Source organism: Bacillus rossius, chromosome 8 (assembly GCF_032445375.1).
Source record: "Bacillus rossius redtenbacheri isolate Brsri chromosome 8, Brsri_v3, whole genome shotgun sequence".
Lineage (NCBI taxonomy): Eukaryota > Metazoa > Arthropoda > Insecta > Phasmatodea > Bacillidae > Bacillus > Bacillus rossius.
In genome coordinates this window covers 52070518-52085660 of record NC_086336.1, presented here as the reverse complement: position 1 = coordinate 52085660, position 15143 = coordinate 52070518, and the positions used below count along the sequence as shown (strand labels likewise).

Below are 15143 nucleotides of genomic sequence, written 5' to 3'. Positions count from 1 at the left end.
CGCCCGAAGGCGGACAAGGAACAAACGAGCAGCGGCAGATTTTGCTTTAACAATTCATTCAGATTGCAAGTATCTTAGGCGTTTAGCTTTTTTTTAATGAGTAAAAAACAAGTAGGAATATTTTCAACATTATTTAAATGAAGGAACACCTCCAACAGCTGCTTAAACCTATCACGAACTTTGGCTAATGTAATCCTACGATGGCGACACAAGTACGTCTGTCACATTGGTTGATAGCTCTCGAATATTTGTTGCTTATCAAGATTTGAACCCTCCACCTAACCAGATAATCTTTCCTTTTACCGTAAAGTTACAGATTTCACTAAACATACGTCCTGTAAATAATAAGTAAATGGCAACTCATCGGTCGGGTTCGCTTTTATACCACATGTTACGCCATGGAAAGGTCTCGTAGCTTTCCGAATTGTAGTGCCATCAATGCCCCCGACTGAACACTCCAAACTGCGAGAACAATGGCGTCTAGTTACACCACTTCACACGACAGTGATCTGTGAACCAACAGTACAGGCGTTAAAAAAAGATACACACCTGCTCTATCCCCCTTCTTGCGACCTTGAAACCAACTCCTTCCCCTTCCGAGCACGGTTTGTCTAGCCACGCCCCTTCCCCCTCTCCCGGGCAGAGGCGCGGCCAATGGGAGCACAGTTCAGGCACGCGTCGGCGAGTCGATCTAGGGAAAGGAAATACGCGTCCGGGGCGGATGGCGCGAACAAAAGTTCAAAAAGCCGCAGGGAAACATTATAGTATCAACCGTTTATTTAATTTAAACAAGTGTTATTTTAATAGATTTACTTGTCGAAAATCAGGTCCAAATACGGGGTTTAGTAATTTTTTTTTTTCGCTTTTATAGAAGCCGTTTTATCATTCGCCCTGCAAATCGAATGATTCCATATTTGACGGTAGTTACTCCGGCAAACGAATTTTAGCGGTGGGTCTGATCCGCGTATATTTATCACGCTCGGTATTATTTGAAAAAAAAAAAAAAAACTCTTACGTTTCATTCCGTGTCCAGAGTTTCGTGTTATAAGTTCATTTGTTTGCAACGTGATAATAGCGTGTATTCGCTCGTCACCGAGGTTACATGTTGCACGTCTTTGGCGAGCGCTGAAAGACTAGCTACTTTGGACCCCCCCCCCCCCCCCCTCCCTGGACATTTCCTGCCGAGTCCCCGTCGTCGCTCTGCGTCGAACTCCTCGGCTGTCCCGTGTACGCGAGTAACTGCGTCGTGCGACTCCACGGGCCCTCGGGAACTGCGGTCACAGATGTTCATTTCCCGGAAAAAAACCACTTCAGGGAAACCTCTCCGCTAAAGTACCGGAAAATTCTCTGCAAAAACAGGTACATTTCTAACGAAAGTTCACAGAAATTACACAAATTATTTTTATCGACCTTTTTTTTTATACAAACACAACCAAATTAAAGATATTTTCATTCTTTTCTTAAACATCTAATGACTCACTTGACATTTGACAGTTGTATTGGACCATGATATCTTCTACCAACAGATGGGATAAAAAGTTGTTTTTTTTTGTTTGTTTTTTTTGCTGTTTAAACAGTACCTACTAATCTGTAGAGAAAAAAAAAATATTGTACCTATCGCGTAAATCACCGTACCTTGAATTATTTACATGTGTGTTGGTAATGGAAAATAAATAAATACTGAATTAAATGTGCGATTGTGTTGTTTTTTTTTTTTTTTTTTTTTTTAAAGAGTGGTTCCCGAGCTGATGTTTATCCCCTCGGAAAGTTTTCCCGCTCACGTGACGCCGAGGCGTAGAGGGGTTGTGGAAGAGGGGTGGGGTGGAGGGTCTGCGAGTGTGTATTGAACCGCTGGGGCGTGCGTCGCGCCTGCCGACACAGGCAGCCGTCGCACCGCGCGAACAGAACACGGCCGTCCGCAGGGGCACTTTTTGGGAGGGTCTCGTCGATCACAGAAACGAGGCAGTTGCAGTTGCAAAACCATCCGAATACATGGTGATGCGTCCGTAGCGCGCGCGCACGCACACACACACACACACACACACACACACGCGCACACACACACACACACACACACACACACACACACGTCCTTGCATCCCTTATCGAGTGCGGCCAAAATGTAAAGGACGCAATTTCAAATGAATGGATAGCATCCGGATACTTTTACTGCTAGCACCACCTGCTGGCAGTTGACCGGACTGACAATATTCACGTACCTTTTTTTTTTTTTTTGCATCGTGGTATCTACGAGTTTTTCAGCAAAAACGTAAATAACAACGACCGATTAAAAAATAAATTATATTGCGTTATAAATGTTAGCGATCAAGATAAAAATTTTATGAATTTAAAAATATTAAAAAATGCTTCAAATGAGACCTATAAGTTCGCCTTTCGGTAATTTTTATTAACGTTTTTATTTGTCTCTATTTGAGTTATTATGTAGACTACTTTTATGTTCGGTTAAACAAATATTATGTCGATAAACTGAAGTAATATTATATGCAAACAAAAATTTAAAAAATCTATTCCGAAGCTAATGGATGTAGGGACGTATCCAGTGGATGGGAGTGTCGCATCTGTCGAGTTAGTGGACGGATTAAGGGCTGTATCGGCATTGCAAATACGGCCGCGTCCACTACGATGCGCTCAGCTAAAGGGTCCTTCAGGCTGGTATTGGGATGCAGCTATGATATTGCGCGGTGACGTGGAACCAAACAGAGCCACTCACACTCAAGCCAGCAGTGGCCAGGGGTCGCGCGCTCACTGGCGCAGCTTCAAGCCACTTCCCCGCGATGTAACCGTTTCTTACAGTGATGGCGGAATTATAGTTTCCAGACATGAAAGTTTCATCTCAGAGATGCACGATGAAATCGAGATCTGGGTCACGCCTGCAAAGTAATACTTGTGTGTCGGTTGCAAACGGTTATGTTATCGCTCAACAAAGGATCGGACGAATCCAATGTATTCTTTTTTCTACGGAATTTATTGAAGTTATACTTCTAATGCGACTTCCAACAAGGTTGCGTTAAACGTTTAACGCTCCTGGGGAGGGGGAATAGAAAAAGAGAGAGCGAGAGTGAACTAAGTAGAGAGTAAGAAAAAAATAAAGATCCTGGCAGTTTGTAGTGTCGCCATATTTGTTTCAATTTTCAATACTTTTTTTGTATATTACAATTTAAATTGCAGAAAAAAATCATGTTTCATAGACACATAAACAGCTTTTAACGTTGAATGATTTCATGATTTATTTCATGAAAATCTGCTCTCATAAAAAAGTTAGTTTTGTAGACATTCAATAGGTCTCTCTCTCTATCTCTCTGAAAATCAATCTATGAATCGTTACAAATTTATTTCCTTTGTTTTTTTAGTTTGATTTGATACAATATGCTTTCACTAAAAATCAATTTCTACCCCTTCCTATTTTCATTTCCACATTACGAATTTTCACTTCCGCGCGGAGGGACTCCAAGCACTATTTTTGCATGCAATTAAAAACTATTTTTTAATGATGCCAAAGAAGTATAACTTCTCACGCGCGTACCTAAGTACACGCACCCATTTTTTTTTTCATTGTAGCAACAACACAAAAAAAAAATATGCACTTGTTTCCTCCAAATCCATTAGATACCGGGTGACTGGGGACGAGGCGGAGTGGACGTTCTCGGAGACTCGGGACTATCCTTGCTCGTCTTCCTGCCTCGCCACGCATACCTCAATGTGGCGCGTTTTGAGTGGCCCGGCGTGGAGAAGCCTGAATAAGTCGGAGGCTTGGAATATTTAACAAATTTACAGTCTCAAATACTGTTATTTAATAGTTTCGAAACAACTTTTGATGAAAGGAAAATTTAACACATGAATTAAAAATGATAAACCCTTTAAAAAAATTGGATGTCTGTAAAGTCGGTTTACGGACGATAGTTTAACGTGACAACGTCATAACAAAACTTTGATGAAATGATTGCATACTTTTATGAATAAAATTGAATCATTTTTATTGAATTATCACTATTGTGTATGGATACAAAGGAGTGAAATGAAATCTACAAATGTAATTGATAAATTTACTTTTATTTGCACTCATTAATTCAAATATGTTTATTACTTTAACGAAGATATTATTTTAACTATAACTTTTATACATGTTTGCTATTTAACTTCTTCCAATCTGTGTTATTCTGTTAAGGATAGGACGATGATAGGAAAAGTAGGAAACGAATGGGAGTGTTTCAAGTTTAATGTGCCTCGAAAAAGTAAAATCGATGGTTGTTCCTATCGAGTGGAAGAGAGATAGATGCTGCGCAAGCGTACAATGAGCGTAACGGGACATTGTGTGTAGCGGGACAATTTTTTGTGCGTGCAGCCGGCGTTCATCGATTTATTAGACGTTGTCACGTCAAAAATAAAATTTGATCACGGGAGTGGGCTATCGTCTCCTGCCGCGGTCTCTCCCCCCCTTCCCCTCTCACCATAACCAAGGTCACTTTGCAGCCGATTGGCTATCTTCGACAGTCCCGTCACAGAGGCCCACAGACGCTCTCGCAAGCCACCGAACTACGTCGCTGAGGAGCAGTGCACGTGAGCGGGTCTCGGCGCGTCGGTAAAACAAAATTGGCCTCGCATCACAGGGCGGCCGGGCTCGAATCCCGTTTCCAAGAAATCGTCTCACGGCACTGAAAATAGTGAGATGTAGGTTCCAAAAAAAAAAAAAAAAAACTTTAAAATGCCTAAAGATCGAGGTCGCTGACACGTTGAAATCCCAAGTATTTTTTTTTTTTTCATTTGCTGTTCACCAAAGCCTATCAGTAACAAAAGTGCAGAAATTAAGCTTCGCGTTATGTTTTCACCACGGTGCTGCCATCTGTGGCGGATGGCACGAACCAAAGTTCACCCATGCAAACAGAAACTTCATAGTATTAACGGTTTAATCAGTTTTAACAATATTTCAATAAATAAATTTTTTCAAGTCTTTTTCGCTTTTAACGGAGATGTTTCATCTCATAGTTGACGTAGCTGCTCCGGCAGATACTTATGGCGACGGGTGATTCGCGTTCAGAAATGAGGTTGAAAACATAATTTGCGTATATATTTATCATTCTATGCATTATTTTGATAAAGTATGCATTAAATTTCGTGTCCGAGTTTCGTATTGTAAGCAACATTTCGTATTATTTGCAACATGAGAACACATGAATTTTCTCGCTAACAATGTTATATGTTACACATCTCTGGCGATTTCTGAAAGACTCACTCACGCCTTTTTTAAATTTGATCTAAGGAGTCAACCTTATTTTACAAGGCTTCTTAGTTCCCCTCCCCTTTCTCTCGAGCCCGTGACGCACACGATAATACCAACCGATGGATTTTCTCCATGTCGTGAAAAGAGGGGGGAATAGAAGAGGTGGGAGGAAGGAGCTTTCTCGGGAAATGCCTGTTTCCGCCAATGATGACGTCACTCCGCAGCTTCAAGGCCACGTGTCGAATCTTGCTCCAGGGGGCGACATATGCTTGCTCATTTGGCCCACGCGAAATACGCTTGTGTGTTACAACAATTTCCACGCTGTGATTTGTTTTTATAAATGGAACAGAAAATTTCATGTAAAATGACAGATATCTGTAAATTTGTACTTTTGAATGAAAACAACTGCATCACTACAAAACAGCGTTTGCAGTAATGCTGGGTTAGAATTCTTGCCGGGGCATTTATGCTTTGTGTTGTCCCAGTACACCAATTGTTAAAGTTAATTGTAAACCGTTCCCTGAATAGAGTATTAACTGCGCACATAATAAGCATGATACAGCAAACTTAAGACCAAATATCAAATATTCGATTATCTATTCCTAGTTTAAAATATATCAATTAAAATATGAATTATGATAAAATTTTCGTAAGTAATCTCATTATTATTTCGAAAAACGTATTTCATGTACGCAAAAATAACTATAGCCATGTGTTGTACACAGTTACACAATATTGTTCGTGTAGCATTACAAACTATTTCTTGGCAAATGGTTTCCAAAGGAATCTTTTGTAAAAGTATAAAAAAATGTTTTATTCTGTGCAATGATAAAAAATCAACGTCTAATGTTATAAACATATACTTAACAAAACGATATTTTTCATGACATTGTAAGATGGCTACATTTAAACAGTTTGTCATAATTGTATTTGATCAAGAAGTATAAAAAATAGGATATGTTCATAAGAATAACTATTGTCATTGTTGTTTTCGAATTTATTTTGGCTGCAGTACAATTTCGCATCACAAACACATTCGACCGTTCACTTTACCTTATTATTTTTTTAATTTTAAAATACAATTGTATATGTTACATAAAATAATTGCTCCTGGGAAGAATTTTCCTCGAGGTTTTATACATATTTTCAAAATCAAATATATTTTGGTAATTACACAGCATTGCAACAAAAAACCACCAATGTATTTTCTTGATTGTGTGTGTGTATATGTATATATATATATATATATATATATATATATATATATATATATATAGAGAGAGAGAGAGAGAGAGAGAGACAGAGAGAGAGAGAGAGAGAGGGATAGCGAGAGAGCTGGATATGCGATAAGGAACATTTGCCTTGTTTTCTTATAGATGTTTTTAGTTTGCGATATTGCCTTCCCTGTGAATCCACGCAACTGGGAACAGTTGTCTTTCCCGATGATGCCGTCTCCTCCGTGTTCCACCCTCGCTGAGTTTCTAAGTTAAATTGGTTAGCTGAAGTTATTTGGAGCTTCCCGAGACCCAAGAGGGGGACTTCACAAAATTTGCAATTCAATTCCTCGCAATTGGAACAATTTAAACAGTTTCTAATAAAGTCCACATTTACCGCACAACTGTAAAGTTCATTTCATCTTCTTTTGCGTTTGTCGCTGTTGCAAATTCAGAGGTTTACCATTAAAAAAAATCACATTAGGTCACACGGCATTCATAAAAAAAACACGATATCTCAATTAGTTTACAGACAGTATTACATATATATTTTTTTTTTTTAGCGTTGACCAGCAATTTAAAAGAGCGCTGATCCGTATGGGTCACAATAAAATTAATTCAAAGTTGAGTGCTGCAGTGGCCCTTTTAAACATTGCTCAATGAAAGCCGGGTGTTCTAATTAATCCAATCTACGGTTATACCTGATAATTCAAATCCACGGTGAACGTGCCATACGAGCTGGAAATCAGGTCAAAAAAATGAAAAGACAACTATAAATATCGATAAAAGGTATTTTCAGCATCACATGCGTGCATAAGTATATATATATATACACACACATATATATATTAAATAATTTAACGGCTCGAAAATCCTCAAAATAACTAAAACAAAAATTCCTGTTTCGAGGGAAAAATTCCCGTTTTGTGGGAACATTTCCCGTTCTAACCCACAACATTTTCGGAAGCTTGAAAAGACCTTAAAGCGACTTAAGACTCCTTAAAAAATTTAAAAATGAGCCGCTAAGCTTGGATTGTGACCTTTTGGCATTCATTACTGAAATGTGATACCTCGAGTGAATTTCGAATTTGGATTACATTTTTTTTACCAAAAACTCAAAAGGTTATTTTTTTAATTCTGTAAAAATTAAATTAAATTCCACTCTACCATCTACGGAGAAAGTTGACCTAGTAGTTAGACACCTGGCGCGCATTTCGGAGGCCGGAGTTCCAATCCCGGCCATTCTCTTTTATTAGCTTCTCCACTGCTGCTTTTACTCACTCCAGAGAGATGCTGGCACTATCCCTTGCCACGCATAATGTTCGATTCATTCCATAACATCCATGGTCTAGATTATGGGTGTTTCCTTCTCTACACAATTTTTTTTAATGAAACAGAAATATTCATGAACAATTACTTATATTTGTAAATTTGTACGTTTACATAATAACAACTTTCACCATTTATGGCCAATATATTTATGGAAAACTTTGAGCAGGAAGCACTTAGCAAAAGTAATAGCCCTCCTAAAATCTGGCTCCGTTATGTAGATGACACCTTCACTGTCTGGCAACATGGACCTGAAACTTTGGAGGAATTTGTGAACCACCTCAACTCTCTGAGGCCATCAATAAAATTCACATATGAAAAAGAAACCAAAGGTAGCATTCCTTTCCTGGATGTACTAGTCAGCAGAAAAAACAGCAGCCTGGAAACTAAAGTATACAGGAAACCTACGCACACAGGCCAATACCTTAATTTTGCATCCAACCATCCCAAAACAACAAAAACTGGCATAATTCACACACTAACCAACCGTGCTGAGATTATTTGTTCTAATGAGAAATCTATTGCGGTTGAACACAATCGTATAAAAAAAGAACTCATAGCCAATGGTTACCCTGTCAACACCATCAAACAGCATATGAAATCCAACAAAACACTCAAATCCACAGAAACTGAGAAACCTGCAGGAACCCTAGTTATTCCGTATGTTCAAGGGCTTTCAGAAAAAATAAGACGCCTGGGAAACAAATATGAACTTCAAACAGCATTCCGTTCTAAATCTACTATTAAAAGTATTGTTACCAAGGTGAAACCAGCCACAGAAAAATTACAAACTCACAACTGTGTGTATCAGATCCCCTGTGAATGTGGCCACATGTACATAGGTGAAACTGGCAGAGCTCTATCCACCCGAATCAAAGAACACAAAAACAACTGCAAGAAGGGTGAAACCCTAAAATCCAGACTTGCTGAACATACATGGGAAAATAGCCACAAAATTCTCTGGGAAGACTCCACACCACTCATACAGGAATCTGATAAAATAAAAAGAAAAATCAAAGAATCAGCCTTCATTATTAGCAATAAAAATATTTTCAGCCAGCAGAGCATTGAATTAAAAAATATGTGGATCCCTTTGATAAAGAGAGAAACATCCCTGCAGCACAAAACAATAGCCAATACTCAACCCACCATAACCAATCCGCTTTAACTACATGGTGCACAGCCAATGGGGAGACAGCTCGTCTGTCATTGGCTGAGCAAGATGTAGCCCTTTCTCTGATAAATACCCTCATTTTCCAGCCCCTTCTCAGTCGCACCTGTGTTTCCGTACCATGTGCGTCTCTGCCTGAGGACGGGAGCAGATAGCAGTTCCCGAAACGTCGCTTGTTTCTGTTTTGGTAAAACTATTGTATTTTTTTGTCTTTTCGTTTTGTCGTGTTTTTGTCTCGTTTCAACTGTTGTGCTGAATTATTTTGGTTTCAATATTTTTGTGTTGTCATCATTTGTGTGTGTGTGTGTTTTTTTTTTCACTTAGTACTTTTTTCTTTGTTTTTTCTTTGTTTGTTGACCATATTTCTGTTTCGGAATATTTTGTGGTGTTTATATTCTTGTTGACAACAGCAATTGTTTGCTTAATTTTGTGTTTTTTGTCTTTCTTGTGTATTTTTATTTATTTTATTTATTAGTTTTTCTTCAACAGAAAAAGTTCTTAGCAATGGCGTATGTCCAAAAACTTACATCAAGTCAACAACTGTATCACTACAAAATAGTTGTCGCAGTAATACTGGGTTCGGATTATCACCCGGGAATTTATGCTTTGTGTTGTCCCAGTACCTCCAATAGTTAAAGTTATTTGTAAACCGTTCCCTGAATAGCTTTCCGGTATTAACTGCGCATATTAATGAGCATAATGAAACAAAATTAAGTCTAATAATTGAATTTTCGATTATCTTTTCTATGGTTTAAAAAAAAAAAAAAAACATTTTACTTGAAAGAAACATCAATTAAAATATATAATTGTGCGCAAATTTTCGTAAGGAATGCTAGGTTAATATTTCTAAAAAGCGTATTATATATACGAAAAAATGACGTTAGAGCCATGTGTTGTACAAAGTTACAGTATCGCTTCTCCGGTAACGCGAGTGTAGTAACCCCTGACCACGCGGCGGATACCACCCGCCACACTCGTGACGACGGTGCTTGTGGTCGGGGACGCACCACAAAGCCGAAATACCACTACGCCGAACGTACAAAACGCCGAAAACCATAACGCCGAATGCCAAATTGACTACAACGCCGACAGCTAGAAAACTGTTGTGTACCACAACGCCGAATTACCACAACGCCGAAATACATTAACGCCGAAAAATGTAATTGCAGGACTGCCACAAAGGTTAGGTAAGGTTAGGTTAGGTTAGGTTAGGCTAGGCTAGGTTAGGCTAGCCTAGGTTAGGTTAGGTTGTGGTACATTTTTCGGCGTTGTGCTACACAGCAGTTTTCTATCTGTCGGCTTTGCGGTCAATTTGGCATTCGGTGTTATGGTATTCGGCGTTATTGTACGTTCGGCGTTGTGGTATTTCGGCGGACCCCTTGTGGTCCGCTACTTTTACCCCTGATGCTGCCTACACCCGCACAGCTTCGCGGTGCGCGGGCAGGTCCTGCGCTGGTGGAAGCCACCAGCGTGTGGGAGGTTCTAGCCCGCGAGAGGGGTGCACAAACCCCGCCGCGCAGCCGGGGAAGGAGAGAACCCGTCACCACCGTCGCCACCCGCCTGATGGACTACAAGGGTCGGTGAGCCCGCAGATTCACGGACCGTTTATGGACTTACACTTCATCGTTTACTCGTTTCGGGTCAAAGTTACAAAGTATGATCGAATGTTTTCGGAGGAACACTACGTGGGTTCTTGTGTTTCGACGAGTAAAACGAGTAAGCTCACCTTGCTGAGCGAGAGGAACTCGCTTGCCGAATCATCATTCGAGAAATTCCTCGACTACCTAATAAATTCCCTGAAGTTTTTCCTGACATTTCCCTGTTTGTAAAAAAAATCCCATGACGTTTCCCTGTTCTGCCTGTCGCTAGCCCCCGTGCTTGAAACTCCTGGGGAGCAAAAGAGACAGAACAGACCTCGAGATTCACGCTGTAATCTCGCCAGACGTATCTGAACTGCAACAGGCTCTACCGTTGGACCACGGGTTGTCCGGCTCGCCCTGATTGGCCGCGAGAGCCGACGGCAAGCTCGCGAGGAGCGCGCGACCCAATCACGCGCGACCGGGAACACGATGCAGCAGCCAATCGACACGCGGCGCCGCCATGATCCGAGCAACACAACCCGGAGTCTCGGTTCAGATCACCAAAACCTAAATTGAAATTCAGTAGCTGTACAAAGAAATTCAAAAAACCATCCCTTTCATTCAATTTAACAGCTGATAAAAGTAAACACGTATTGTTAATTTGTTTACCAATACATCATATATTCACTAGCTAAACGTTTCAACACCGCAGGTTAGGAGCACTGGCACTCCCGGCGGTCTCCTGGGTTCGATACCCGTCTGGCATAGGCCTCGCTGTCCGAAATGGCTGCCCGGGACTGCTTCATTAAGACACTGTTCTGAGCTCTGGTACACAGTTTAAAACTTTCACCTTAAACTTACGAAGAATGCTGGTTACAAACTATCCAGGGATCTTCGTAAATTTACTGTTAGCTTCGTAAGTTTACATGGGTTTTGAGTTATTCAAAAACTTGTTAAGTATACAGCAAAAACCTTAATTTTTGTTCCGCGTTATGTGCTTGCATTGTTTACATCGAGAAAAAAAATGTAATTCGGAAGTTGATATACGGCGTTGTTTCTACGAAGATCCAGTTATTTGAGATTACGGAGAACTTTTAGTTTATTTGAGGTGAATTTTTTGTTAAAAAGTTCGTAAATTTATCAATGAATCACACAATCTGCTTGTTTTTGTTTCACATCTTATCGACATGCTGCAAACGGTGTGAACAGGATAGGAAGGGGTGAATAGAATGTCTGGTCAAAAAATCTTATATTAACAAAATTTTTATTTTGAATGTTGATATTTCACTGAGATACTTACTAATATTATTAGCTGATTCTTAAAACACTGTATCCTTCAGTTAGATGCCTACCGTCAGCGCAACAATCACAACAGTTCAGTGCGGAAGTAAACGCGTCCTGAATGGCTCAGTCCTGAATACGGCCGCCAATCGGAAGGAAGAAACCGCTGGCGTTGGCATACCATGTTGCGGTCTAATAGGCGTTCAGATTTTATTTCCCCTTTGAAAAATTCTTGCCCCTAGATATTAGTTCAGAGTGATTTAGAGAAAATAATTTTGTAATGAAAGTTTTTTTTTTAGGCGCACAGTCTCCATTCAACCGCCCACTACCACCATGTTACGGTATATCAAACAGATTAAGGTAATTAGGGAAGAAACAGCATTGGTTTACAGTAAGAAACCAGGCCAGGGCTTGCCTGGCGTGATTTCCGAAAACCATTGTAAATCGGCAACGAGGATAAGTGGCTGGATGCAGGGGCGGCTCCAGTACCGGACTGTACCGCAGGGACTTATGCACAGTTTTGGGAGACCGGGCCCTACCCGGTGGTCTGGTCCCCTAACAGAGGATGGTCCAGGATTTTTTTTTGATTCAGATGCAGAATTTTAAGTCTTGTGGCTTTCTGAGGGTAATTTATCAATCTCTGAAGTCCAACATGTGTAATATATTAACCATAAGAATTATAATAAACGTTTAATTGTATGTTAACAAAATACACTTTAATAATATGAAGGTCACAAAATTAATTGTAAGGATTAAACCTATGTTAATATAAGGTGAATACTAAAATACAACTCGTACGTTGATGTCAAATGTTACAAATCTGCATTCGAATGTATAGATTCATTTCATTGTAAATTGCCCTTCTCAGAAGGGCAGACGATTACAGTTTGTAATGAAAATAAGATTTACTTTTCTTATAGTTTTCAAAATAAACCTAACGTTTAATATGAATTGTGTTATTTTTATAAAAAGTCTTGTTTACAATTTTCAATTTTTAAAATGTTGGGTATTCCCAGGCCTAACCGCCTGCCCGCTGGAGCCGCCTCTGACTGGATGTTCAAGCCCAGGTCATGCCTCACGCACGTATCTACAGCGTGTCGCTTCCTTAGATTGAAGTGTGCAGCTTAATGGGCATTTACTCTCTCTTTTAAGCACAATATCTTCTATTAGCGCTGTCCTAGTTCCGGTGTGCTCTGTTGCCAGATATACCTACCCAAAGAGCTCAAATTTATTTAGATGTATTTTTTTTTCTAATGTACAAAAAAACTATTTTTAAAAGGAAAAATTTTGGAATAAGAATTTTAGACACAAATTTTCTTGTTGGATTTCATCAATTCTTACTTCTAAGATAACGTAACAAAAAGACGCCATTTTGGTTTTAACCGTTTTTGCAATAATTTTTTTAATATCTTTTAATATCAAATCTTGGGTCTTCTTGACAACAGGACATAATAAATGGAATGAATGCTTTGTTAATATTAGTCACAGACTGCTACAGATAGTTCCTCGTGTGAATTTAATAATGTATGTTTGAAATTATGTATAACTTCTTATAATTATAGATAGTTCTTTCACAAGCTGGGTAATATGAATGAGGCAAACAGTGATCGTCAGTTGCAATCCAAGCGTGAGCCACACAATAAGACACATAAGTGTGGAGGTTAGAGGCATGGGCGTCGCAAACGGGGGGGACGGGGGGAACACGTCCCCCCCCCCCCCCAATAATAAAAGTCTTCAATTTCGTCCCCTCCAATAATACATTTAGTTTCGTAGTTATATTAAAAATATGATTTCTGTGATATAACCCATATGTTGCGCATGGTGCATTTAGTCCAATCGTGGTAATCTGAGCACTGTGTTTTTTGCAAATTTGTTCTCTGAAAATATTTTTTTATAAAAAAAATAAATTATATATTGCAACCAACTATAATTATAATATTTAGGAAAGAAAAATGCCTAAAAACCACCTTTTTGCACCTTCAAACCCCAAATTTTCCCGGGGGAGGACACCAGGGGATGGATATTCATCAACAACTAAATCAATTGCAGTCCCCCCCCAAAAAATATATCCTTGCGACGCCCATGTAAGAGGTGTCGGGGCGGGACGCAGGACTCACCAATGTCCTCCTCCTTGTCCTGCAGCGGCTGCATCTGGCCGCCCTCGGCCGCTGAGACGACGGCGTCCTTGCTGGTGTTGCAGCCCATGCCGTGGAGAGCTCCCATGCGCGCATATGCCGGCACGTCTCTCCTCCCGGGTGGCACGCACGCGACTGTCCGGCGTCGGCGGGGAGGGTCCGGCGCGGCCCCGCCCACCCCTCTCCTTCAATCCCCTTCCCCTTCTCCCTCGCAGCGACTCTGTGCGTCACTGGGGAAAACTTCCCGCGCAACTTCTTCTTCTTTTTAAAATTTAAGTTCCATTCGGGCTTTAAGTTGGGATCACGATTTAAAAAAAAAAAACCACAAGTGAGTGCATATCAGACCAAGCACACGACTGAGCAAAATTGGTTCTTACTGTTAATTTCAACCAATGAATTTTCGCGGTGCATCCGACATCTGTTGGTAGTTTTAGTAAATAACCATATTAACTACCAAATATATTATTCCCATGTCACATGACCGGCAATTTGTGAACAAAGTTTTTCAAGGTATATATTTTTTTTATTTAAATTAATTGCTAGTGAAATTTTATAAGTAGGTAATAGCAATAATCAATTTTTAAAGCAGAAATTATATTTACTTGAGCATTGTAAAATCTCGAGTTGCTTGGCTTCTGGGTGGTAGCCACGTCGAACGCGAAGATATCACCGACGTTGCAGCCGCCATTATCAGATGGCAGTTAGTACCTACTGACACCTTCGACGCGGCTGCAACCCAGAAGCCAAGCAACTCCACACAATTGCCGCCAAAGCCTACGATCTTTATTGAAATATATCGACGATTTATTGCCACAATTTTATTGATAATTATAAATAGTTCTCTAGTCCCGCCAAAATTTCATTAAACTCCACCCTCATTGGCTGTTGCGCACGTAACGGAAATAAAATATGTTAATTTCCCTGCTATGCCCACGAACTCTCTCCCATGCACCCGACTGTCCTATGCGCTATTGTGAATCAACGGTTCGAAGACATGGCGGTCAAATCTTGCGCACATTACCTGTTACTGATAATTTTTTCAATTGTTCACCCTGCTTTACGTCTCCCCGGCAGCGAAGTCATTAGAGATGGCAACACACAACGTCGTAGACTAGATACGTTATGGCTCCGGTCTCACGTGCCTGTTTGAATTTTTCATTTGTTTCGTCATAACCTTTAATTAAGTGCTATTTT

At 40.1% G+C, this 15143-nt stretch overlaps 1 protein-coding gene across 1 annotated transcript in view; it reads right to left on the bottom strand.

The window, feature by feature from the left end:
• The window catches only part of LOC134534927 (obscurin), a 214564-nt gene extending 200486 nt beyond the window's left edge, over positions 1 to 14078 (bottom strand). The window contains exon 1 of the mRNA XM_063373650.1: positions 13932 to 14078. Coding sequence (XP_063229720.1) covers positions 13932 to 14037 — 106 coding nt within the window. The 5' untranslated portion in view covers positions 14038 to 14078. The remainder of the gene's footprint in view (positions 1 to 13931) is intronic.
• Between the last annotated feature and the right edge of the window lie 1065 nt (positions 14079 to 15143).